General features: G+C 41.9%; 1 protein-coding gene across 4 annotated transcripts; it reads left to right on the top strand.

Annotated features, from left to right (window-relative positions):
- Nucleotides 1–10: 10 nt before the first annotated feature.
- Nucleotides 11–27,722, top strand: MANSC1 (MANSC domain containing 1). 4 transcript variants are annotated; one of them, XM_032855011.1, is made up of 4 exons: nucleotides 11–68; nucleotides 15,285–15,607; nucleotides 19,148–19,288; nucleotides 26,287–27,722. In XM_032855011.1, the coding sequence occupies exons 2-4, from the start codon at nucleotides 15,385–15,387 to the stop codon at nucleotides 27,255–27,257; spliced, it is 1,335 nt and encodes a 444-aa protein (XP_032710902.1). In that variant the 5' UTR covers nucleotides 11–68; nucleotides 15,285–15,384; the 3' UTR covers nucleotides 27,258–27,722. The 4 variants fall into 4 exon arrangements, with proteins under 4 accessions (XP_032710902.1, XP_032710900.1, XP_032710904.1 ...); XM_032855009.1 differs by lacking the exon at nucleotides 11–68 and adding an exon at nucleotides 8,675–8,808; XM_032855013.1 differs by lacking the exon at nucleotides 11–68 and adding an exon at nucleotides 8,935–9,081.

Here is a 27,722-nt window from a genome sequence, read left to right as displayed (position 1 = left end):
GGGTAGGGTGACTAGGGCGAGCAGCATTAAAGGGCCAGACCGTCTCAAAGCTAGAATCGCCCAAAAGAGTAAGTCCTTTGCTAGTTAGTGATATGTCCCCTTTAAGCATCACCCATAGGTTGGCACTTTATTGTTGTAACTTTATAAAACGACGGGGGGGTGGGGTGACGGGGACGGGGTTTTGTTTTGTGGAGATATAATTGACTTAACATTTTATTAGCTTCAGGTGTACGACCTAATGAATCAGTATTCGTAAATATTGCAGAATTTTATCTTATTTTTTATTTTTTTTAAGAGATTTTATTTATTTATTTACAGAGAGAGAAATCACAAGTAGGCAGAGAGGCGGGCGGGGGCGGGGGGGGGGAGCAGGTTCCCTGCTAAGCAGAGAGCCAGATGTGGGGCTCCATCCCAGGACCCTGAGATCGAGACCTGAGCCTAAGGCAGAGGCTTAACCCTACTGAGCCACCCAGGTTCCCATATTGCAGAATTTTAAACCCTGTTTACAGAAGGAGAAAGGGGTGCTAGATAGGTCTAGAATCCCCAACTGTCTGCATGCAAAGCTTCTGTTTCAGCTCCAGAACCTAGGAGTATGGCAGTGGGCCGCATACAAAAAGTATAGACGGGGCTGGAAGGGAGAGAAAATGAAGAAATAGAAAATGCCGATTCACATGTTAGGGTGTGTGTGCGCCCTCAGAGGAAAGTGGATGCCCCAGAGAACTTTCTGGGGACCTTTACAATTATCCACAAGCCATTCAGAAACCAGCAAAGGTGAGGATAGAGTATACGCAAAATAAAATGGAAACTTCCAGTTTGGGCAGATCAAGGGTGGAGTCCTAGCAATGCAGTGCCGCCAAGGAATTGGGTGTCTCTGGGATTCTCAGAACTTTGTAACTCATTTTATATTATTTCCCTCATGAAATTTCAAGCAAATGGCCTAACATAAATGTCCTCTTTATAAATATAATCTCAGAAGGAATGCCAAGTGAACTGTATGGTTAAGTCCCTTCTACTTTATAATATCATAGACATTTTGTTACCTTATTTACTCTTCAAAGCAACCCTGAGGCCCAAAAACAGGTAACTTCCTCATGGTCACCAGGTAGTCAATGGTGGAAATGGGATTTAGGATTGTCTGATTTCAAATTCATGCCCTTTCCTTTACTCACCATTGCAAAGCTATGAGAAAATTACAAATGAATGTAAATTCTGTATTTGGTGGGAATATGAAGAAAGAACCAAATACGCCTGAGAGATCACGTAGGCTCCCAAGAGGTAGTGTTTGACTATAGTCTTGAGGCTTACATAAACCACCAGGCTGATAGGACCATTCCTTCTTGGAGAGCCCCTGGCTCCTCTCCCAGGGCTGCCATCTTTGGGGGTGGGCAAGAGAGGAGGGAAAAGGGGAGTACAATACATGTTCTGTTTCTTGCTCCACCTTTTCCACCTCAAAGTGAATTTATCTTGTATTCCATGCCCTAATCCATACTGATGTGATGGTGTTTTTATATGCTTTCTGTTGGATGAACATTTTATTCTAAACTGAACATTGTAAACATTCTCAACTGGAGAACGAACAAATACATCATCCTATTCTCTCCTGGCCTGCAAGGTCTTTGCTGAGAAATCTGCTCATCACCTTATAGGGGTTCCTTTACATGAAAGAAAATTTGTTTCTCTTTCTGCTTTAAAAATTATCTTTGTCTTTGATTTTAGACAGTTTTAATTATAACATGTCTTGGAAAAGATTGTTTTGGATTGAAATTTTGGGTTGACCTATTAGCCTCAAAATCTTGGATATCTGAATTTCTCCCCAGGTTTGGGAGGTTCTTCAGCCATTATTTCTTTACGTAAGCTTTCTTCTCCTTTCTTCCTCTTTTCTCTTTCTGTGACTCCAGTGATATGTACATTGTTTCTCTTGATGGGGCCCAGTAAGTACCATAGGGACTTTCTTCATTCCTTTTCATTCTTTTTAATTTTTTGCTCCTCTCATTAGGTGATTTTAATTGATCTGTCTTCTAGTTCATTGACTCCTTCTTCTGTTTGGTCAACTAATCTCTTGCAGCTCTGTGTTAAAATTTTTGATTCAATCGTTGTATTTTTCAGCTTCAGGATTTGTTTTTTTTGTTTGTTTTGTTTTCTGTATCATAGTTAAGATTCTCATTTTGTTCTTGTATTATTGCTCTGATACTATTAAATTGTCTGTTCATATTCTCTTGCTCTCAGCATCTTTGTAACAGTTATTTTGAATTCTTTGTTGGACAGTTCCTGGCTCCCCATTTCTTGGGACTGGAAGTTTATTGTATTCCTTTGCTAGAGTCATGTATCTCTGATTCTTCATGATCCCTGCAGCCTTGGATAGGTGTCTACACATCTAAAGAAGCAGTCTTTATGAACTTTATGGACCAACTTTGATAAAGGAAGACTTTCATCTGTGGGCGGGGGCTTGCTAAGAGCATCCCATGATCCTGGGTCTAGTGGTACACAACACCAAGTGTCAGGGTGTGTGGCAGCTCTGGAAGGAAGGAAGAGAGCATGATGTCTCTTTGGCTTAGGCCACTGGGGTCTACAGCACTGAAGACCATGTGGTGAGCACTGCAGGGGGTCTGCAGTGTCTACAAGGGCTGTTGGGGTCCTCAAGCAGCACCTTTCAGTCCAGCAGCTAGGAACCTTGGACTAGTAGCTGAAGGGGCCTGTGACAGTGTGTGGTGATATGCACTTGGCTGTGGGGGGCCAGCGGCAGACATACATGGAGTGGTGGAAGCCAGAGCAGGCAGCAAGGCCAGTGTCAACTCCATGCTCACTGGCAGCTGCAGGGACTTTGGCAGTCAGCATGCACTATATTATGGCCGCTAGATCTTGTCAGGTACATGGCAGTGGAGACCAATGACCAAGGTTAGGGCTAGGGCTAAGCAGGTGCACAGCTAGAGGGTCCAGCTGCAGGTAAGCACAGTGATGCAGGCCCACAAGCAGCTGCAAAGGCCCTAGCCATCACTGTGCTCTCCTGTGGTTGCAGTCTCCCTTCCGGCATGGACACTGCAGTGGAGGCTGGTTACAGGTATTAGGCAGGTGGTGTGCAAGTGTACAGCTGGAGGGACTAGCCCTGAGTGCACACACACAGTGGAGATCAGCCATGGAGTTCTAGGCTGGTGTCTTGCACTTGCACAGCTGCAGAAGCCTAGGCTGGCTGCCACTGTGGTTTCTGGCCTGGGCTGAGGGTAGGAGGGAGCAGGGAGGGACTCAGGTGGCTGATGTCTGTGAATATGAATGCCTAGGAGACAAAAGCTGGTAAGATCTGCAAGGGGTTCATGGCAATTGTGCTTGCTATTGGTGTCTTTAGGGGTAAAAGCTGCTTGGCTTGGCTGCAGAGTGGGTCACTGTGAACCATGATTGCTCCCATTGCATGGCACTAAGGAAGACCTTGTTCCTAGCAGTGTCTATATGTCTATATGTCTCAGCTTTGCCAGTGGGGTGAGACTGAGGCAGAACCTTTGTGCACTCTGAACGTCTGGGGAAGCTGGTCACCCACTCTGCTCTTCCTATCCTGGCAAGGAGAGTTCCTTCTAGCTGGGAGGTTTCCTCTTGATGCTGAGTTGTATTGGTTTGGAGGATGGGATGACACAGTCAAAATGAAGCTATCTTCCTCCTCCTCATGTGTGATTATTCTCAAGGGTTTGGTTGTTGTTGTACTGTATTGCTGATGTTTCTTAAGTGGACTCCAGAAGTCTTCCAGAGCTATTTTTGTTTGTGGATAACTGTCTAATTGTTGATCTTTTTATGGGGATGGAGGCTGAGATCTCCTATATCACCATTTTTTTTTCCCACTGAGAAAATAAATAAAATGTGGTATATTCATATAATAGAATATTATTTGCCACCAAGGAAGGATGTACTAAAACATGCTACAACAGGGATAAACCTTAAAAACAGTATTCTATTGGAAAAGAGCCCATTACAAAAGATGGTCTATTATAGATTCCATTTATATGAAATATCCAGAAGAGGCACTATAGGACACAAAAATAGATTAGTGGTTGCCGAAAGCTGAGGAGGAGGGGTGTGGAGGGGGAAAGAGGGAGTAACTGTTGTGGGCATAAGGGTTTCTTTCTGGGAGTGGTAAAAATGTTCAAAATTTATTGTGGTAATGATTGTACAGCCATTGCAAATATATTAAAAATGACTGAATTGTACAATTTATTTTTTTAAGATTTTATTTATCAGAGAGAGAGAGTGTGAGCACAAGCAGAGGGGAAGGGCAGAAGGAGAGGGAGAAGCAGACTCCCTGCTGAGTAGGAATGGGGCTCCCCATTCCAGGACCCTGAGATCATGACTTGAGCTAATGGCTGAAGGCAGATGCTTAACCAATTGAGCCATCCAGGTGCCCCTGAATTGTACAATTTAATTAGGTGAATTGTATGGTATGTGAACTATATCTCAGTAAAGCTGTTATCAGAGAAGGATATAGAAATACAAAATGATGTCATTCCTTGAGTCAACATTTACTGGTAGTCTAGAACGTGCCAGATATTTGCTAGAGGTTAGGAATGAATGATCCAACAAGACCTAGTCCCTATCCTCAGAAAGCTAACAGTCTGGTAGTGAGAAGATTAACTGGGCATTTATAATTAAGGATTCTGCTGCAGGGGCTTTAGAGGTAGAAGACATGGAAATGATTCCTTATAGCACCTTTAAAGTCATTTCCACATGAACATGTGACTTATATATACTATTGAACTGTCTTTTGGGGTTTATAAAGCACTTTCATAATGATGAGGGAAACAAAAGCAAGAGAAATGTAGCTTAACTTAAATATCCTTACAGCCCACTGATAGATACCTGAAACATGCAGAGGAAACCACGGCTGCCTTAATATTTATGTTTTATTAAAGACTAAAAGTAACCTTATCTTAACAGCAGCTAGCACCCTCAGGTCCTGAAGGCTTTGCTCCCAAATTCCTTAGAGACTTATGCTATCCCTAACCCCCCATTAACTTTAAAAAAAAAAAAAAAAGATAGATATAGTCAGTCACTCCTTACAATCCCAGTGCAGCTCTTTCCGCCTATGGGCCCTGTCCCTGTGCTATAAGAAAATTACCTTTTTGCACCAAAAAGTTCTCAAGAATTCTCTCTTGGCTGTTCGCTCACAAACCCAAAAACTTCCAAATTTCATCAATAATATTGGCCCTGTATGACAGGCCTATAAAGTAGATTACACTTTCTTGATTTTACATGGAGGTTTAGGAATTTATTCTTGATCACAAGCTAATAAGTCATGAAAGCAGGAATCAAATTTTCTGAAACTTATTATGCATCTCTCCATTCCAGACTAGCTCTTCTCCCCATTTCGCTATATTGCCTGGCCCTCCAGCCACCTAGTCTCCTACACCTTAAATCTGCTTACCCCTACTACCACAACCAACCGTCACAAGTCTGAAGAACCTCTCTCCTTAATTTCTCTTCTAACCTCCACACCCTGTTCAGGGCCTCCTTACTTCTCCCATTTCTTGGAAAGCAGAAGGCCTGTGGCTTTACCTCCTTCAGTCCATCCTACATGTGACTGGCAGACAGAATTTTTAGAATATTAATAAAGTCTCTGGACCTGCCACCGCCCTATTAAGCCTTCAATAACTTCCCATTGCTTCAAGATAAAGTTCAAAATTTGGCATATGAGAACCTTCTTGCTCTGACCCCCGACTTTCTCTCTATTCCTCTATGTACACAGGAAACTTCATGCCAGTCAGGATAAAATTCCCTGAATATTCACACCATTTTCTCTGTCTGGAATATTTAGCCTTTTTCTCTCCCTCTAGCTAACTGAACTTCAGCCTTCAAGGTTAACTTGTGGCTGCAAACTCAAGTCCACACAAAACCTACACTGGTTGTTTATAGCAGCTTTATTCACCATTGCCAAAACTTGGAAGCAACCAAGATGTCTTTCAGTATGTGAATGGATAAACAAACTAGTACATCCAGACAATGGAATATTATTCAGTGCTAAAAAAAAAAAAAATGAGCTAATAAGCCATGAGAAGACATGGAGGAAACCTAAATGCATCTTACTAAGTGAAAGAAGCCAATCTGAAAAGGCTACATACTGTATGATTCCGACCACATGACCTCTGGAAAAGGTAAAACTATGGCAATAAAAAGAACAGTGATTGCCAGGGGTTGTGGTGGGGGAGGGATGAATAGGCTAAGCACAGAGGGCAGTTAGGGCAATGAAAATACTTTGGGTGTGGGGGGTGGCAGGTGGGTGGCTCAGATGGTTAAGTGTCTGCCTTCAGCTCAGGTCATGATCTCCAGGTCCTGGGATCGAGCCCAAGCCTCACTAAACCCTGCCTCCCAGCTCAGCTCTGCCTCTCCCTGCTGCTGAGGCTCGCTTTCTCTCTCTTTATTTCCCTCTGTTTCTCTCTCTTTAATGAATAAATAAAATCTAAAAAAAAAAAAAACTTTGTATGATCCTATAGCAGTGGACATACATCATTACACATTTGTCCAAATCCATAGAGTGTAATACACTAGAAGCAAACATAAGGTAAACTGTGGACTTTATGTAGTTCTGATGTGTCAGTGGAGGGTCATCAGTTGCAAGAAATATACCTCTCTTGTGGAGGATATTGTTAATGGGAAAGGCTGTGCATGTATGGCAGCAAGAAGTATATGGGAACCTTCCTCTCAATTTTACTGTGAATCTAAAACTGCTCTAAAAATAAATAAAGTCTTTAAAAAAATAAAGTTAAATTTTTCATTTCCACCCAGAAGTCCAGATTATACACCCCTCTTTTGAGCCTCCTTAGCATCTTCTATCATTATATTTATTCTTTACACAATAAATAAAATCCTCCCACTATAAGCATCTTGGAGGTAGCTCCAATGTCTTATGGATCTTTAATTTCCCCTGCACGTGTTTAGTACATGTTTTCTGAATAAAGTGTTTTAAAAAAATCTGCCTCCACCTAAATGGGACTTCTAAGGTATCAAGAGAAGAGAACCAAGAATCTTTTCAGGCCATGAGATGAAAAGAGATTTGATTCCAGCTTAAACACCTAGTTCATACCAATAGAAAATTTTTCTTTAATCATTATTTTCATCAGTGTCCTCTGTTCATGGTCATAACTGAAAAACCAATATGTCACTACAAGGATAACAGGTTCATTGCTTAAAACCCTAAATCTGAAACTTCTAAGAGAACAAAACGTCTGCTTTGTGACTGGGAGGGACTGTCCTATGAAGGGCTACAAAGCAATATGACCTTTCCCTACCACACTCTCAAGTATATCCTCTGCAAAGATAAAATGTGTTGTTTACATCAGTTTTTTGCTGCCATAGGAAAATTACTCCAATAGGAAATCACTGAAGTTTACTTTGTTAACTTTTTTTTTTTTTAAGATTTTATTTATTTATTTGACAAAGAGCTAGAGAGCACAAGCAGGGGGAGCAGCAGAGGGAGAGGAAGAAGAAGGATCCTGGCTGAGCAGGGAGTCAGATGAGCAGTGGATCCCAGGCCCCTGAGATCATGACCTGAGCAGAAGGCTCAGAAGCCTAACCAGCTGAGCCACCCAGGAGCCCATGGTAAGGGTTTAAAACCAAGTATTTGCAACATTGTTGTAATTCAAGAGCAGGTCACCCTCTGGATATAACTGGTAAAGTTCTGTTTCATACAAAGGACCTTTGTTTACATGTTCACAAGTATTCTTATTCAACATATGCCTTCTAACAGCTATTGGTTAAAACCAGAATGGCTGTGTCAGGTCTAGAATAGTAAGTTACAATGGCGTAGTGCTTTAGGTTTGCAAGCTCTTCACACCGGCCAGGTAGAGATGTCTAAGGTTTGAATCTTCAGCAAGTTAATTAACAGTGTTTGGTAAAGTTGCATCTGTTTGTACTTACACCGAGGTCGCGGTGAGTGAGCATGGATTTAGAAACATAACTTCTACAACCTATGCCCTAGCAGTTCCCTTCCATTCGTTCACTCAACAAATACATTTTAGTTAAGTATTTATTGAGCACCTATTACATACCAGGTACTATGCTAAATGCCAGGGGACACTATAGCAGGCACCATTATTTTCACTGTTATCTATACCTATAAACAGTAAATCCGGGCGGAATCCGGATGCCTTCGCGGAGGCCTGACTTGCAGGATATTTAACTGGAGAACTGCCAACTCTAATTGAGGACCCTCCATGCCTGAAATGATCGAAACAATTCCCATAATCAGGTCCCAGACAGAAAGCCCTGCGAACTCCGAAGTGGAGAAACTGCGGTCAGAGGTGGCTCTAGGAAGGGGAACTAGACCAGGACACAGCGGGGACAGGCAGCCTGCAGTGCACACGTTTTGTCCTGTTTGACTTTCCTCTGGTGAGATAGCGCGTTCGGTGGCTTCCGGAACCTTGCTGGGGCAGCTGCAGACCTGCGGACACCACCGCGGGTCGCGCCCACGCTCCCCACCCCCCTCTCCGCAAGACGCAGCTGCGGGGCAGGGAGTGAGGGGCAGCTGCCGCCTGGGTCCCGAGCTCAGCGCGATCGCCGGGTGCCTGGAGCCACCGCAAGGAGGGGCTCCCGGGGGACCGCGCTCCGAGTGGCCGGGAAGCAGCTCCGGGTTGCAGGGCAGGACTGTGCCCTCCCCACCCCCCTCCCCCGGCCAACTTTCGGCCGCAGCAACGGAAGCAGGAACTGGCTAAGCACACAAGCTAAGCACACAAGCCGCGGCCGGGCAGGAGCTGCGGAGCATCCCTGCCGCCCTCGCCGAGACCCGCGCGGACCTGCAGCTCTCTGCCCGCAGCGCGGGGGGCTGTCCTCACCCGGGTAGGACACAGGGACCCCAGGGGCCTGTAGCTGCCAGGAAACGGCGTCGCCGCCTTCCCCTCCAGGCGGACCGCCACCGCTGAGAGCGAGCCCCCTCCTTTCCAGGCGCTGCTCTCCGGGAGCGCCAAGACTCGGGCTGGGGCGAGGAAGGGCTGGCGGGAGTGACCGTGGGGCTGTGGACCCGCAGAGGGGACTCTCCAGTCTCGCGCAGCAGCACCTGTCATAAATGGCACTGGCTCCGCGTCGTCTTCAGGAGAGGCAGAAGAATGCTCAGTAAGGGGACATGCATTTCCTCAAAGGGAGGGGAAGGAAATGATTCCCAGTATTTGGCACAGATGTGTACAAGTGCGTTCTAGTGATGATAGTAAGCAGGCGTTAAATACAGGTGCCTCCTCTCGCTTCCACCTGTATCCATTTTCCCCTATCTTTCAATATAATTCAACTTGGCTGTGGACCTTTAAGGCCTAAGGAAAAATGATTAGAAGAATTACATTACCTAATAGTTGGTGAGCACCTTTATCGAGATAAACTCTTGAGGACTTCTTGCAGTCCAGGCGTTAAAAAGGTGCCGCCTACAGAAAGCGCAGCTCCTACCGGATTCCCTCGCATAGTTCCGGCTTCTGGGCAAGAACTCCAGGAGAGATTCCGTCAGAATCCATTCAAAGTGAAGTATTGGCCTGGTTTTCCTCTTTCATTCCTGTTTAGTTTTCTCGAGGGCTAGAAAAGAGATCTGGGAAATATGACAGCCTAAAAAGATAACTTGTGTCAGGATTTTTAACCTGGAGAAGGCATGGGTAATATTCAAAAAGTCTGAGAACTTCAGTGGGAACATTTAGGATTTTAGTAGCCTCTAACTGAAATGTAACATGTCCTCTAAGAGGCAAGTAGTCAAAAGCCATGGTAGAGTTAGAGGCAGCTGTAATTTGCCACCAGCAGGAATCCCAGGTGTTTTCATATCATATTACTTATTATCCAAATCTCCAGTATCATGGACATTCAACAATCCTTTAAAATTAGGGCAGTTATTAGGGGCGCCTGGCTGGTTCAGTCTGTTGGGCCTCTGACTCTCGATTTCAGCTCAGGTCATGATCTCAAGGTTCTAGGATCAAGCCTACTGGGGCTCCAAACTCAGCGTGGAGTCTGCTTGTCCCTTTCTCTCTGCTCTTCCCCCAACTCTCTCTCTCTGTCTCTCTCTCTCTATATATAAAATAAATACTTAAATAAAATCTTCAATATTATGGCAGTTATTAGATATACCACTTGTTATTCAATAGGTTAATAAAGAAACACAAATATCCCACAATTGTTTCTATTTTGACTGAAAATGGGACTAATTTTTAAATTTTTAAAATTTTTTTTTATTTTTTATTAACATATAATGTATTATTAGCCCCAGGGGTACAGGTCTGTGAATCACCAGGTTTACACTTCACAGCACTCACAATAGCACATACCTTCCCCAATGTCCATAACCCAACCACCCTCTCCCTACCCCCCTCCCCCCAGCAACCCTCAGTTTGTTTTGTGAGATTAAGAGTCTTATGGTTTGTCTCCCTCCTGATCCCATCTTGTTTCATTTTTTCTTTCCCTACTCCCCAAGCCCCCCACTTTGACTCTCAACTTCCTCATATCAGGGAGATCATATGATAATTGTCCTTCTCTGATTGACTTATTTCGCTAAGCATAATACCCTCTAGTTCCATCCATGTCGTCACAAATGGCAAGATTTCATTTCTTTTGATGGCTGCATAGTATATATATATATATATATATATATATATACACCACATCTTCTTTATCCATTCATCTGTTGATGGGCATCTAGGTTCTTTCCATAGTTTGGCTATTGTGGACATTGCTGCTATAACCATTCGGGTGCATGGGCCCCTTCGGATCACTACATTTGTATCTTTAGGGTAAATACACAGTAGTGCAATTGCTGGGTCATAGGGTAGCTCTATTTTCAACTTTTTGTGGAACCTCCATGCTGTTTTCCAGAGTGGTTGCACCATCTTGCATTCCCACCAACAGTGTAGGAGGGTTCCCCTTTCTCCACATACTCGTCAGCATCTGTCATTCCCTGACTTGTTAATTTTAGCCATTCTGACTGGTGTGAGGTGGTATCTCATTGTGGTTTTGATTTGTATTTCCCGGATGCTGAGTGATGTGGAGCACTTTTTCATGTGTCTGTTGGCCATCTGGTTGTCTTCTTTGCAGAAATGTCTGCTCACATCTTCTGCCCATATCTTGATTGGATTATTTGTTCTTTGGGTGTTGAGTTTGATAAGTTCTTTATCGATTTTGGATACTAGCCCTTTATCTGATATGTTGTTTGCAAATATCTTCCCCCACTCTGTCAATTGTCTTTTGGTTTTGTTAACTGTTTGCTTTGCTGTGCAACTAATTTTTTCTTTAAAGATTTTATTTATTTGAGAGAGAGCATCTTGGGGGGAGAAGGGAGTGGGAGAGACAGGCTCCCCAATGTGGGGCTCAATCCTAGGATCCTGGGATCATGACCTGAGCTGATGGGAGCCTCTGAAGCAACTGAGGCATCCAGGCACCCCTGAAAATGTTATGCATTTTTCATTTTTCATATAAAGGTTATGAATTTTTCATATAAATGAAATTTTTATCTCATAAGGATTGGGACTCCATTTCATCAGGATTTTTGTAAGGATTAAGTGACATGACACATGTAAAGTGCTTAGCATAGAGATTGACAGGTGAGAAACATAAATGTAACTTATTATTTGACTGTTTATAAAAGCTGGACACGATAGCAAGGAAGGTATTGGACTTGTACTGTTACTGTATATGGATAATATATGTATGTTTGTTTTGCTTTTTAACTATTTTTTAAACTAATGTCTGTTTATATTAGAGATCACTCTAATTCTTTTATTTTATTTTTAAGTTATCTCTACACTCAATGTCGAGCTCAAAATTACAACCCCAAGAGCAAGAGTTGCATGCTCCCCCAACTGAGCCAGTGAGCTGCCCCCAATATTGGGGATCACTCTTTGTGTTGCATGGTTATATGGGTTTTGACAAATGTAAAGACCTGTAACAACCATTACAGTATCATATAGAATAGCCTCACTATTCTAAAAATCCCCTGTGCTCTACCTGTTCATCTGTCCCTGCCTCTGCCTGGCAAACACTAACATTTTTACTGTTGATATAGTTCTCCCTTTTCCAGAATTTCATATAGTTGACAAGGAGTCATACATTTCAGTCTGACTTTTTTCACTTAGTGATACACAATCATGTTTCCCCTCTGTCCTTTTATGGCTTGGTAGCTCATTTCTTTTTACTACTGAATAATATTCTACTGTATGGATATACCACATTTTGTTTATCCCTTCACCTATTGAAGGAACATCTCAGTTGTTTCCAGTTTTGCGCAAAGATGTATAAAGTTAACTATAAACATTTGTATGTAGATTTTTGTAGGATTTGGTATTGTCGGTTTTCTGGATTTTTGTCATTCTAATAGTTGTATAGTGGTGTCTCATTCTTGTTTTTAATTTGCAGCTTCCTAATGCCTATGATGTTGAGCATCTTTTCTTATGCTTATTTGTCATCTATCTCCTTTGGTCTGGTTTTGATACTTTGCCCACTTTTAATCAGGTTGTTTTCTGAGTTTTAAGAGTTCCTTGTACATTCTAGCTACTAGTCCTTTACCAGATAGGTGTTTCGCAATTATTTCTCCCAGTCTGAGTCTTATCTTTTTATTATCCTAGTGTCTTGGGCAGAGCAGATGTTTTCATTTTAATGAAATCCAACCTATCAATTTTTTTCTTTAATGGATTGTGCTTTAGGTATTGTATCTAAAAACTCATTGCTTAATCTAAATTCACTAAGATTTTCTCCTATGTTATATTCTAGGAGGTTTTGGGGGTTTTTTTTAGATTTTATTTTTAAGTAATCTCTACACTCAACACAAGACTCAAACTTATAACCCCAGGATCAAGAGGCACATACTCTACCGAGTCAGCCAGGTGCCCCTCTAGGAGTTTCATAGTTTTGCATTTTATATTTAGGTCTATGATCCATTTTGAGTTGATTTTTATAAATGATGGAAGGTTTGTGTCTTTTTTTTTTGCATATGGATTATTCTAGCACCATTTTTGAGAAGGCTCTCCTTTCTCCATTGAATTGCCTTTGCTCTTCTGTTAGAGATCAGTTGATTGAATTTGTGTGGGTCTATTTCTGGGCTTATTATTCTGTTCTGTTTTTTTATTCTTTTGGCAGAACCACACCATCTTGATTACTGTAACTTTATACTAAGTATTGAAGTTAGGTAGTGTGAGTTCTCCAACTTTGTTCTTCAGTATTGTGTCGGCCATTCTGGGCTTTTCTGGATTCTCATGTAAACTTTAAAATCAAAGCTTTAAGTCACTCCTGGGTGGCTCAGTTGGTTAAGTTTCTGACTCTTGATTTCAGCTCAGGTCATGATCTCAGGGTCATGAGACTGAGCCCTGTGTCCAGCTCTGTGCTCAGCAGGGAGCCTGCTTGCAATTGTCTCTCTCCTTCTCCCTCTACCCACTCCCCCAACATGTGCTCTCTCTCTCAAATAACTAAATAAATCTTTTTTTTTTTTAATCAAAACTTTAGCATGGTTGAGATCCACAGAATAACTTGCTGGGAATTTTATTGGGATTGCACTGAATCTATAGATCATGTTGGGAAGAATGGATATCTTAATGTTGATGAACATGGAACATTTCTCCAATTATTTGGAATTTTTTTGCTATTCTACATCAGGGTTTTGTAGGTACATCTTAAAAACTACTTTAATAACTATATTTAATATAACTGGCTTCCTTTGTAATCATATGTATTTCCAATTTTGCCTTTCAAAACATGTTTCTCAGAAAAGATCCTAAGCTTCTGAGCTTTAGCGGACTATTGAAGGGTTTGGGTTCATGACCAAAAAAGAAGCAAGAGAAGAAGGAGGAGGGTGAGGGAAGAAGAAGAAGATTCAAGAAGTAGGATTTTTTTTTTTTTTAAGAGAGAGAATGTATGTGTGTGTATGAGCAGGAGAGGGGGGAAGAGGGAGAAGGAGAGAGAGAATCCCAAGCAGGCTCCATGGAGCCTGACATGAGGCTCAGTCTCACAACTCTGAGATCAAGACCTGAGTGGAAAAAAGAATTGGTTCCTTAACCAACTGAGGCACCCAGACATGCCAAAGGAGCAGTAATTCTGCTATAGACTACCATTCAGTGAGCAATTTGTATTCTGGAAATGAATGAGTTCCCTCTACTGACCAGCTAACTATTAGAATTAAATTATTAGAGTTACCTGTCTCTGATTTGATATCTAAGGAGAGGCAGCAACAAGAAAGGCAGCCCCAGTTTCCTCATTTATAAATGAGGAAGATAATAGCTTCTTTTGCAGAGCTAGAATAAGGATTAAATAGGACAATATATTTACATTTCACAGCACTTTGCCTACCACCCAATAGGTGATATAAAAATGCCAGTTGTTATCTGAGGCTTTTGAAGGGGCGGGGGTGGGAGGTTGGGGGAACCAGGTGGTGGGTATTGGAGAGGGCACGGATTACATGGAGCACTGGGTGCAGTGCAAAAACAATGAATACTGTTATGCTGAAAATAAATTTAAAAAATTTAAAAAAATGCCAGTTATTATTAGCAAGAAAGAAACCGTGCTCAAGTGTATGATCACTGCTTTATCTGTGACTAGAAATTTTGTGTCCTCTCCCCTCCTGGTTAGAAGAAGGAAGAAGAGAAAAGATTCTAGAACTTGGGGGCAGGCCTTCTGTTTATACCTCTTCCATCATAGACACTGCTCAGCTTTTAAGCATTGATGGGATAGTATATGTGTTTGTGCTAATTAATTCTTTACCAAGTTTTTTTCCCCTAAGATTTATTTATTTATTTTAGAGAGAGAGAGTGCACAGGGGGCAGGGGCAGAGGGTTAGGGAGAGAATATCTCAAGCAGACTCCCTGCTGAGTGTTGAGCCTGACTCAGGGCTTGATCCCATGACCTTGAGATCATGACCTGAGCTGAAATCAAGAGTTAGACGATCAACCAACTGAGCCACCCAAGTGCCCCTCTTTACCAAGTTTTCTTAAAAATTTAATTTAATTTAATTTGTTTTTAGTGTTCCAAGATTCATTGCTTATGCACCACAACCATTATTCCATCCAGTACATGACCTCTTTAATACCCACCACCAGGCTCACCTAACCCCCCACCCCCCTCCCCTCCAAAACCCTCAGTTTGTTTCTCAGAGTCCACAGTCTCTCATGGTTTGTCTTCCAGGTTTTTAATGAAAGATTATCTTGATCTATTAAAAATGAAAAATAAAAAAAATGCTTGTTTATTTCTGTTTTATACATCCAGAATTGTTTACATTTACATTTCCTTTACATGGAAGGAAATGAACTATATCTTCACTAGACTTATTAAAAGAATCAAAACTCATTGCTGATGTTCTATTTTTGTTCTAGAGAGAAATTCCATGATCTATACAATCTTCTTGAAGCAAACTCAGACCAGAGGAAGAATTGTCCTTGACTTTTGAAGACTAAGACTAAACTGAAATTTAAAATGTTCTTTAGGGACGAATGGAGCTTGACTTACACTTGTGTAATAATTTGTTTCCTGACACTAAGGCTGTCTACCAGTCAGAACTGCCCTACCAAGAGTCTAGAAGATGTTGTCATTGACATCCAGTCATCTCTTTCTAAGGGAATTAGAGGCAATGAACCCATACATACGTTAACTCAGGAAGACTGCATTAATTCTTGCTGTTCAACAAAAAACATAACAGGTAAGTAACAGTCTCTTGACAGCTCTTTGTTCCAAGTGTTTAGTGACACAGGCAGCCGATTGACATGGCTACATAGATTATACTAGTGATTTTCAGTGAGGGAGAAATGTGAGTAACAAAATCACTGGGAGAATGTTCCACAAGCGTGTCCTCCCTTCCCCTAAGCTGAGGCAAAGTTTCTGATGAGTGTGTGTGTCTATCGCCCAGGTGTTTGGTTAGAAAAAAGGCTGAAAACCACTGGTGTTATGTTGTCATAGGTATCTAAGATGTTTCCAGTGTCTTAGAAACAAAAATCCTTAAGGGACATGGGAAGCTGTTTGATCTAACAGCTTCACATGACACAGAAGGAAACTGAGGCCCATAGGTTTGATCCATACATTTGCATATTTCAAGTGTCAGACCAATGACTTGAAAAAGAAACCGGGAAACAGTGATCATTTCTCAGGTGTTTACGATCCTGTTTGAACTCCCTAAATGAAAAATAAATGAACAAACAACAACAAAAACCACATGCAATTTATTGAGCTCCAAGTGTCTTCCTAGGTGTTGGAAACAAAACAATGAAAAAGATGGATGAGGTCTCGCCATCAAGGACCCTAGAGGAGCTAGTGGACACTGGACTGATGGTTCTTAACCTCGCTTACTAGCCAACCAAACCATGTGTTTTCTGTTATGTCTTTAGTTTCTTTTCTTTCTATAATGGGGTGTGGTATAGAAAGAAATATATCCATATAATCTTTGTTCTGGGTTCCTGGCACAGAGCTCCTATAAACCTCGCAGTTTCCTGAGGAGGAGCTTCTTTTGTTCTTCATTCTAAGCCCCTTTCGACCACACCTGAGTTTATGCTAATGAGGTGACTCTTAGTGGCTCCCTAGATAGCTTCAGGATGGGTATCGGTCACCAGAGAGACCAAGCCTTGTTTAGAAGTTTGGAACTTTCAGCCCCATACCCCGCTCCAAGTAAAAAAAGAGAGGCTGGAGATTGAATTCAGTCACCAATGAACCAATGTAATTGAATTCAGTCATCAATGAACCCACGTATTGAAATCTCCATAAAAATCCTGAAAACATAGTTTTAGGCAGCTTCCAAGTTGGCAAACTTCCAAGTTAGGCAGCTTCCAAGTTGGCAAACACATCCATGTGGCTGGAAGGGTGGTGCCCTCCAGCCTCCCGGGACAGAAGCTCCTGTAGTCCGACCCTTCTGGACCTTGCCCTTTGTACCCTTCATCTAGCTGTTCATTTCTGTCTTTTTGATAAAATGTCATAGTAAGTGTAGCTTTTTCCTGAGTTCTGTGAGTACTTCTAACAAATTATCAACCTCGAGGTCGCATGTGGTGAGAACCTGAATTTATAGCCACACGGGGCAGAAGCGTGAGTAACCTCAGACCTGATACTTTTAAAAATTATTATTATTATTATTATTATTATTATTATTATTAGAGAGAGAGAGCATGCACAAGCCAGGGGAGGGACAGAAGAAGAGGGAGAAACAGATTCCTTGCTGAGTGGGAAGCCCACATAGAGCTCAATCCTAGGACTCCAAGGTTGCGACCTGAGCCTAAGTCAGACCCTTAACCAACTGAGCCACCCACGCGCCCCCCCATCCCTCCCCACCCCCCACCAAAGGACCTGATACTTTTTACTGGCATCTAAGTGAGGACAGTCTTATGGGACTGAACCCTTAAACCTATGGAGTCTGATGGTAACTCCAGGTAGTTAGTGTAAGAATTGAATTGAATTATAAGACACTCAGTTGGTGTCAGAGAATTGGAGAATTAGTGTGGAAACAATACCACATATTTGATGTCAGGAGGACAAAAAAAAAAAAACCCTTCAGTGGTCTTCTTAAACTCGGCAGTGTGCCTTTGAACATGCTTTATAGACCAATTTATGGAAAATACAGAGATTTAATTTAAATTTCCAGTTTTTCTTTACATGCTATCAACACTTATATGAAATAGAAAATCATCTGCAAACAGGACTGAATGGCCTGTGGGTGTCTGCCGGAACACAGGAAACCTTGTGTTGTTTTTCAGTTCCATAGGGGATGTTTAGTAAGAAATGGGGGTTTGCTGCCTTATTGTACAAGCAAATTTACTGTTACTGCTTTACTGTAAGCAGAGGTAATTGTGGGTCGTATTTAATGGATTTCAGGCTTTTTCCTCATTTATTGAGCAATGGTCTTTAGCTGCTTAGGATTCAAAAAAGCACTTTGACAATTTGCTGGTAGCCACAGACTCTAGAAAAATGCTCATAAGGACAAAGGACATAAGATTTTGCATATAACTTGGGTGGCTTATGGACCTTCCCCTTTACCTATGTGGCCCGCCAAAAATGGTATTACAGAATTATCCCATTGCTGAGAAAGAAAAAGCTAAAGTATATCTCTTATTGCCTGGGTAATGGAGAGTGGACATGATCAGACCCCCACAGAAGCTCACTGAGTCTTATTTCCAAATGTGGAAGTCAAGGTTGATCCTAACCATTGTCTGATTTGAAGATGTGGTGCTGATGGCTAGGTTACGCAGGGTTTCTTTCCCCAGCTTTACTGAGATATATTGGGCATGTAACATTGTGTCAACTAAAGATATAGAGTGTGATGATTTGATGCATGTATGTATTACAAAAGGATTACCAGAACAAGGTTAGTTAACACATGGTTATGTGTGTGCATATGCATGTGTGCATATGATGAGAAAGCATGCATTTTTAATAATTAGCCTACATGCCTCTTAAACTTCATCCTGACCAGGGGTATACTGATCCCTCAGGGGTCATAGGCCAAGAAATGAGATTGTACTAGATTGAGGCCAAAGCCAACTCTAGGCCATGATGAATAGAAAGAAAGCTTCTATTGGGCAGAAGAAGAGAAAAAGAAGCCAGAAATAAAAGCTCAGAGTGAAAAGCTGGAAAGGAAGGAAAATAGAAAAGCAGAAATAAGGAAGAGTAGAAATGTAAAGAAAAAAAAAATCAAAAGAATGATACTGATAAAAGTAAAAAAAATAGACTCTGTATTTCATATGCTACTCAGATTCTTTGTGGAAGGAGGCATGAGAGATTGATGCTGACTTTAGTGATTCTACCCAAGAAAGCCGGACTCATGGCTTCAGAGGTGTCTGAGATAGGTGTCTGCCTTCGGGATACAAGAGATACAAGAAATCATGAGGTTAGATCCATTTCTTAAGTCCCAACTCAGTTGTGGGTTGTGTAAAGATTGGGAAGTCAGTATTTCTGTGGATGTTTCAATGGATATTTTAGCAAATGGAAGTCTTATCTAAAGAATTAAATGTACTATTTTTTAAAAAAAGAATTAAACGTACTATTTAAAATTGGTTTCGCCAGAATTACCTTAATTCTGATATTTAAACCCAAGGTCTTTACAAATTGCTTTATGTGACTAAGGAAGAGGAAATGAGTCAGTGGTCAGCCAGCAAGGGAACACTGTGAACGAAGGTGTTTGTGTTGGGTTGCAGAATAAATCATTGCCTGCTCTTTAAAATATCCTGTTTCAGTATAATGCTTAGGAAGCCTTTCATTGCAGGAGACAAAGCATGTAACTTGATGATCTTCGACACTCGAAAAACAACTAGGCAACCCAACTGCTACCTTTTTTTCTGTCCCAGTGAGGAAGCTTGTCCGCTGAAACCAGCAAAGGGACTTATGAGTTACAGGATAATTAGAGGTAAGAATAACATTGTTCTCTATCTTGGTGATCGAAATTATTTAAGGATGGTTCATGTGAAAGATTTTCTACAAGAGTCTACGTGAAACTGCCAAAAGTGGTCGTAAAAAGGCACACTGGAAAATTCTCATGATTTAAAGTTCAGTTTATTAAATCAAACATCTTTTTTCCAATGAAAAATCTCCAAATGATAATATTTTGTGTTGTATAGCTTTTGTTTTTACCTTCCTGAGATAAAGGGCACACAGACCTTCCATGAAGCATTTTGAAACACCTCTTGAGAACAATGTAAACAACACTGGAATAAGGTCTCCAGGGCCCAGAGAGACTGTTTTCAAAGAGTTAATTAAGACCTACGTGAGTGCAAAATTCCAGTATGTTTGTCTTTAAGTTCCGATCATTTCATAATAACAATGGCTGAAATCCAACACACTGGATTTTATTATCCAGACCTGGAAGGAAGTTCATTCATTAAGTATTTACTGAGCAGCCACCCTGGGCCAAATTCTGTATAAGGCATTGGAAATATGGTCTCCTTATTAAACGTATTGTTTAAAATATAGAAAATAAACAACTACAAGTAATAGAATTATTCAGATATGTCTTGGTGAGATTTTGGCTTGTTAGTTTCTCAGGACGAGATGCTTTCAGTATCAAGTTTCCTTTGATTTAAGTTTTAGAAAAAGTTTTTGTCATGACTCCCTTGGCTATAAATAATATTCTATTTGTTCATCTACTCAATGAACAACAAATGTTGCTTAGCATCATCCAGGTGCCAAACATTTATTCCACTCTAAGGACACAAAAATATAACACTAAAGAGGAAAAACAAGGTCCTTACCTTGAGCAGTTATATTTTAGGAGAGAGACAAGAACCATCATAAATAAGCAATCAAGAAAAATAGAGTCACAAGTGCTATGCAGGTGAGCAAAGACAATGTAATAGATGATCAGTCGGTTAAGCATCTGCCTTCGGCTCAGGACCGTCTTGATTAGGTGATCAGAGGAAGCATCTGTGAACCCCATCTGTAACCCCTCCACTGAGATCTGAACAGGACGAAGTCAGATGTGAGATCTGGGAAGAACTTCAGGCAGAGGAAGTGGCCCATTCCAGTATCCTAAGGCAGAATAGTTTTGGAGTGTTTGAAGAACAAACACTTCAGTCCCAGCTGGTTGACTCATAGTGAACCATACAAAGAGAGATATGCAAGAAGTCTGAAAAGCAGGGAGATCACATAAAGCTTTGGAAGCCAGGGGAGAAAGTTCTTATTTTAGGTCTGCAACAGGAAGCCATTGGTAAATTTTGAGCAGGAATGTAGGGTGGTGTTTTCAAGGTGATATCTCAAAGCTCACTGGGACTGTTCTACTGGGGATGGACAAGCAGCAAGAGGGTGGGAGGGGCAGGCAAGATCCAAGTGAAAGACCATGGCACTGTGGACCAGAGAGGTGGCAGAGGACATAAAGAGAAGTAAATATGTGCCCGTTTCAGAGGTAGAACTGACAGGACTTGCTGATGGTGTGGGTTGGGGGGTGACGATGGGAAAGAGAGAAGCATGAGAGTTGAGTCTTAGCTCGACTGTCTACATGGAGGTTGGCACCATCTACTGAGCTGGGGAAGGTTTGAGGACACTGGTTTTAGGGTTGGGAGGGGGAGTGTAAGCAAGGGTTTTCTCTCTCTCTCTCTCTTTTAAATTTTTATTTATTTATTTGAGAGAGAGAGAGAGAGAGAGAGAGAGAGAAAACAAGAGGAGGAGCAGAGGAAGAGAGACAAGCAGACTCTGTTCTGAGTGTGGAGCACAACATGGGACTCGATTTCAGGACCCTGAGAGCATGACCTGAACCAAAATCAAGAGTCAGTTGCTTAAATGACTGGGCCACCCAGGCACCCCCTCAAAGGTTCTCTCTCTCTCTTTTTTTTCTTTTTTTAAGATTTTATTTATTTATTTGACAGACAGAGATCACAAGTGGGCAGAGAGGCAGGCAGAGAGAGAGAGGTGGAGGCAGGCTCCCTGCGGAGCAGAGAGCCCGATGCAGGGCTCGATCCCAGGACCCTGCGATCATGACCTGAGCTGAAGGCAGAGGCTTAACCCACTGAGCCACCCAGGCGCCCCTCAAAGGTTCTCTCTTGAGTGTATTATGTGTGAGGTACTTTGAGGAATGAACTACCAGGGGGGCCTGGGCACAGACTCTGCCTTGTCCCTTGGGTGAGCCCGTGTCTGAGTTTTGGATAATGAGCCAGATGTATCAAACATTCCTTTAGGCAGGAATGTAAAGCACAAATTATTTTTGTGAATTCTTCCTAACTAATGATATAAACCCAAGCATAAGAAAACTTGCACAAGGTACAAAGTTTCAGTTTTGCAAGATGAAGAAAGTTCTGGAGATGGGTGAGGGTGACAATTGCAGACAAGGTGAATATACTCAGTGTCACTGAGCTGTATTCTTACAAAGAGTTAAAGTGGTACATTGTATGTACAGTAACATGAAATAATGTACAATGTAAAATCATGATCTTTAAAAACATAAGGCATAGAACAAGTGAGGCTTCTCAAAACACTCAAGACCTTCCTTTACATGGACAGTGTCTTGTCCTGTCCCCTTCCCAGAGTGGCTGTCCCTGATGTGTATGGTTCCTTCACTTCGTGCCTGTATATGTGTGTGTGTATATATGTGTGTGTGTGTGTGTGTGTGTGTGTGTGTATGTGTGTGTGTGTACATATATATATATATCCTTGGCTAAAAAGCTGGGGCTTATGGGGTGGTGATGATACTTCTTGCTGTTCCCTATGGTCACCTGGACCATTGCATTAGACAATCAGGAGTGGTATTAGCCAGAGATGGATATCCCAGTCTTATTTTTCAAAGAGGTCGGGGCTCAAGACACTAATTGGAACATTTGTTCTTCTCCTTCTGGAACTCCCATCATATGGAAGCTGGACCATAATGTTCTGCCTCTCTTATCCCTTCTCACTACCTCTTCATTCTGTTTCTTCTTCCATTATCTGTGTGTTTCCCTATGTCTGTCTTCTATTTTGTCATTAAAGCACAGCGGGGTTTTTTTTTTAAGACTTTATTCATTTATTTGACAGAGATCACAAGTAGGCAGAGAGAGAGAGAGGAAAGCAGGCTCCCTGCTGAGCAGAGAGCCTGATGTGGGGCTTGATCCCAGGACGCTGGGATCATGACCCAAGCCGAAGGCAGAGGCTTGAACCCACTGAGCCACCTAGGCACCCCTAAAGCACAGTGTTAAAGAAATTATAGGTAATTTACTCCAGTAATTCAACTTCCATATAATCTAAAGACACAACAACGAAACAAGAAAAAGCTATTGATTTGAAGCTGTTTATTATATAATTAAAGAGTGAAAAATAGAAGCAACATACATATCCAATTGCCAGAGAATTGTTGGGTGTAAAATATGATGGATCTACTTGAAAGAATGTGATGGCAGATATTAAAAAATAAGTTTGAAGGGGATGCCTGTGTGGCTCAGTCGGTTAAGCATCTGCCTTCGGCTCAGGTCATGATCCCAGCATCCTGGGATCGAGCCCACGCCAGTCTTCCTATTTAGTGGGGAGCCTGCTTCTCCCTCTCCCTCTACTGTTCCCCCTGCTTGTGTTCTCTCTTTGTCAAATAAATAAGTAAAATTAAAAAAAAAATAAGTTTAAGGTATGTAAATAAACACAATTTCAGATAAAAACATGAAAAAAATTAACTTTAAGATATACAGAAATGTTAATAGTCATTGGGACATAATGACAAAAATTAGAGTTGAATTTGTTTTATAATTTTCATAATACTCTGTAATATTGTTGCTTTTGTAATGCATGGTAAAAGGGAGTGTGTGGTAAAGATTCTCTCCAGTGGAAATGGGAGAAAAGGGAAGTTGGCATGAGTATAAACCTTTTCAGGGAGAGTGTGAAGGTAATAAATTGGAATTAGAATCAAACAGTGCCTGTGTAAGCCACCAGGGGGCGACACCAGCCCAGAGCAGGTTGATTGATATCTCAGAGCAAAGTGGCAGCAACCTTGGACATTAGAGTGTCGTTGACTTTTTAATCTACAGGATGTTTACAAATTAAGTTTGTAATTCTATTTATGAATCTGCCCATGTTGATGGAATAAGATTCCCCGTAAAAATAAACTATCTGCTTCCTGTTTAGAGTGAAATTAAGTAGATATCTGTTTGGTGGTTTGTTTCCTGATGAACTCCATTTCCTATAACTGATTGGCTAATATTTAAAGACCAAAAGTTTGAAAGATGACAGAGTACTCTGTTCATTCTATAAAACCATTGCAACTTGGCATTATTCAATTTTCTTTCAGCTTCGTGGTATGTCCCATTTACCAAGGACAAGAAGGGGGGAATTCAGAGAGAGAATAAATTGGGTGTTTGTTTGCTCAGCTGGTTTCCAAGGAATAGTCAGTTCCTAAGTTTTTTAGTTCGTAAAGTTCCTTGAGAGTGAAACTCAGAAGAGGGATTGAGGGCCCAGGGCTGTTTCTCAGTTCCCTCTGGCTCATCTCTGCATGAGTGAGAAAAAGCACTACACCCCAATGGCAAACATCAGTGGGTGAGGTAAACGGAGCAGGTGTTGAGGATCTCTGGGTGGTTCTAGGATCTTTGCCAATAGATGAATCTTATCAAGAAATGGGACTAGCCCTAGCCCTGCTTTCTTTATGGGCTTGCACTCTTGAGAAAGAAAGCAGCTGTTTTGGTCATTTTTTGGTCAATGACTTTGTTTAAGTTCTGAGTTCCTACATATCACAGAGCATTGAGTTAACTAGTCTTTTCCTGGAACTTTAAAATGAGATATGTTGGGGCGCCTGGGTGGCTCAGTCAGTTAAGCCTCTGCCTTTGGCTTAGGTCGTGACCATGGGATCGAACCCCACGTTGGGCTTCCTGCTATCTGCTTCTCCCTCTCCCTATGCTGCTCCCTCTGCTTGTGCTCTCTCTTTCTCTCAAATAAATAAATAAGTAAAATCTTTTTAAAAAATTAAAAAGAAATGAACTATGTTGAGTCCTGTTCTTTTTTAAAAAATATCTGATACTACCTAAAAATATAGATGCAGTTTCTCTCATGGTGTTGTTGTGTCTGTCAATGTGGTATATCCTGCAGCAGAAACTCTTTCCTTCAGCGTTGTTGGAGGAAAGAGGCATTTCAATCCTCCAAATTCTATTTTGGAGTAAAGTACTATAACCTAGAGCAGGTATTCACAAACGTCATCTTTTGAGGGCAAAAGGATAAGTACTGTAGGCTTCCCAGGCCAGCGTTTTAGGATTTATGGGCCATATACAATCTGTTGTTACTCACCTCTGTCTTTGTAGTACAAAGTACCCACAGCCAATGTATAAACTAATGAGCACCGTTACATGCCAATAAAACTTTATTTGCGACACTGAGATTTGAATTTTATGTAATTGTCATGTGTCACAAAATAGTATCCTGTTTGATTTTTGTCAAGTGTTTAAAAATTTAGATCTTAGCTCATAAGCCATACAAAGAAAAATGGCAAGCCAGATTTGGCCCTCGGGTCATAATTTGCTGACCCCTGTCCTAGATGGACAAGTAAGTGACAGTTCTTTTTTAAGATTTTATTTATTTATGCTTATGAGGGCAGGCAGGGGGAGGGGCAAAGGGAGAGGGAAAGAGAATCTCGGGCAGGCTCCACACAGAGCCTGATGTGGGGCTCTATCTCATGACCCTGAGATCATAACCTGAGCCAAAGTCAAAAGTCAGCCGCTGAACCAACTGAGACACCCAGGTGCCCTGGCAAGTGACAGTTTTGAAGGACCTCTTTGGAGTGTGAAGCTTACAGACCAGTCAAAGATATTATAAATCTCAAGTCGCCTCTGGATCTGGTTGTTAGCAGAGAGGAGAGTGGGGTCTGGTTCAGAAACCGGCATTGGGAGGAATTGAAGAAGAAAAGGGGAAAGTGAACAGGGAAGAATGAACTGATGAATGCTAAGAAATTCCTTTTCTTCCTTCCTTGTGTTTGCTGCAGTTCAAATCTAAGTGAAATGACCGGCCAAGTAGCAGAGTGACACAGAGAAATTCAAATGATCATTCCCCTGCCCCAATGGCTCCAAAAAGCCTTTCCAAGTTGAGCTGTGTAAATGGCGTGTGAGACTAAGAGCACAGTTCTAAAATTTCTCTTACCCCTGAGGAGGTTGTGAGGCTGGTTCCTCCCCAGCAGCCCTCAGAACTTTGTGATTTTCTGCTCTTTTTCGCAGCACTGTGGCCATTGTAATTTCAAATATTGGTTCTGTTGTCCTCCAATTTAAGACATTGGCTCTGAAATGTTAATCTCTGAGAGTCAAAATTAAATCTCCCAGATTGCCTTCCTCCCCCGAGTGTGGTGCCAAAACCTATTTTTTTTTTTTTTAATTGGAAAATGTCATTAGCCTTCTGCTGCTGCCTTGGCCTCTCTGCCCTGGGAGACCAGACCATCCCTCCCGGCCTACAGGAATCCTCCCTGTGTCAGGCAAATGTCCGGGTTCTGCCTCTGCTCCTCTTTGCCCCAGGCCTCTATTACTGTTCTTATCTGTGGGCCGCCCTTGCTGTGAAGTCTCTCCTTGGTGATTGCTGGTTTCCCAGGGAGCCTTCTCTCTACCAGTTCCTGTGGTGTCACCCTGGCCCAGCTCTCTTCCCTGGCCTCAGCCCCCTTAGGAAAGTGTCCCCACTTTCCTAAACCTCCCGAGCTCCTCTTAGCTCCTTTGTTCTGCTCCTCCCACCTCTTCCCTAATTTGCCTGGTCCTCCTCCACACATTTCTCCTCTGTCCCATCGCTCTAGAAATAAACCACAGCATCTGGTAGAGAGGCAGTGTCACCAGATTCGGATTTAGCAATTTGTATTTTTCCATTTTGCGCAAGTTTCTACGAAATGTCAAGTTTCAACAGTTTGGGGATTTACTGAACAAGCTGATATGTTTGTCTTTTTTTAACCTTCCTTAGCATGGAAATATTTAAGTCTCCTTTTATTTTCTTTACATTTTTCAGATTTTCCAACTTCGGCCAGAACGAATTCGCCAAGCCCAGAGTTAACCCAAGAAGATTCTTTTATCCATGGCCAGTCTTCACAGGGAGTCGCTCCCACCCCCACTCCTGTGACAGGGTATTCAAAGCCCACCGATAGCTTCTGGAGAGATGCATTTTCTCAGAAGTTTGGATCCTCAGATCACTCAGAGAAACTATTCAAGATCGGTCAAGCAAGTACACCGTTCCCTGTTTATAAAGAAAAAGGCCATTCACAGAGTTCACAGTTTTCCTCAGAGCAAAAAATAGCTCGTCTCCTACCTGTGACAACGCTCCCTACGATGATGACCGTTGCTTCTCAGCGTATCACCTCTACCCCCCCAAAGCCTGCATTGCCCCCCACCACCAATGCTCCTGTGATACCTTCTGTGACTTCTGAACCAGAGATGGCCACCTCAGCTCCAGCCCTAGCCCAGGGCAAGTCGCAGCCCCCCACAACCCTCTTGTCTACCGTTTTGACCCAAGCTGTGGTTATACCCAAAGCTAGCATAACTACAGCAGCTGTTTCAAACGCCATCTCTGAGGCGCCCATAGACTGGAAAAGCTCTGCAGAAATGGTGCCCTTTCAAGAAATTTCCAGCCTCACTTCAAACACAGAGGATGCCCAGAGTAACCCCATTACACTTTCTCTGTCAACGGTGGATTCGTCTGCAGCTATGCTGCTTTTGTCAGATGTGGTTTCTTCTGCTCCAAATAAAACTGCTTCCTGGGAAAATGAGAAGGCCAGACCTGGTGGTTCCTCCCTGAACAGTGTTCCAGAAAGTCAACACGGCCTTCCATTTGAAAAATGGCTCCTCATCGGAACCCTGCTCTTTGGGGTTCTGTTCCTAGCCATAGGCCTTGTCCTTTTGGGTAGAATGTTCTCAGAATCCCTCCGCAGGAGACGTTATTCGAGACTGGATTATTTGATCAATGGGATCTATGTTGACATCTAAGAAGGAAACTAGATGTCTCTTAATTCACGTAGTTGCTAGTAGCCCCAACCCAGTGTCTCCCTGCTGACTCACTGGTCGTAGCAGGATTTCTGAAGCACCATGAAGAAGGTAGATGCCCCCTACAACTTTCTTTTTGCTTGGTGTTTGAAGACAAGAGGAGAAAGGAAACTAATTAGGTAATTTGAGTGACTTAGCTCTAAAATATTTGCTGAAAACAAAGCTCAACCTAAAGTAATAAAGTGTAATTGGCATATAAATTAAAAAATGACTGGCTTTTTGCAAGGAAAAGTGGTTAGGACTTTTGGGCTCCAGTTCATTAACATTTCTGGTTCCAGATAAAGCCAACTGTTTATGATATTAATTCTAATGGATTTACTTTCCTTTTTATATGAAGTCCAATAAAAGTTATTCCAGATGTATTTCCTTCCAATTAAATATTTGAATAAATGTTTTGTTACTCAGTAA

Source organism: Lontra canadensis, unplaced genomic scaffold (assembly GCF_010015895.1).
Source record: "Lontra canadensis isolate GAN:19392208 unplaced genomic scaffold, GSC_riverotter_1.0 scaffold9, whole genome shotgun sequence".
NCBI lineage: Eukaryota > Metazoa > Chordata > Mammalia > Carnivora > Mustelidae > Lontra > Lontra canadensis.
This window is presented reverse-complemented; position numbering and strand designations above follow the sequence as displayed.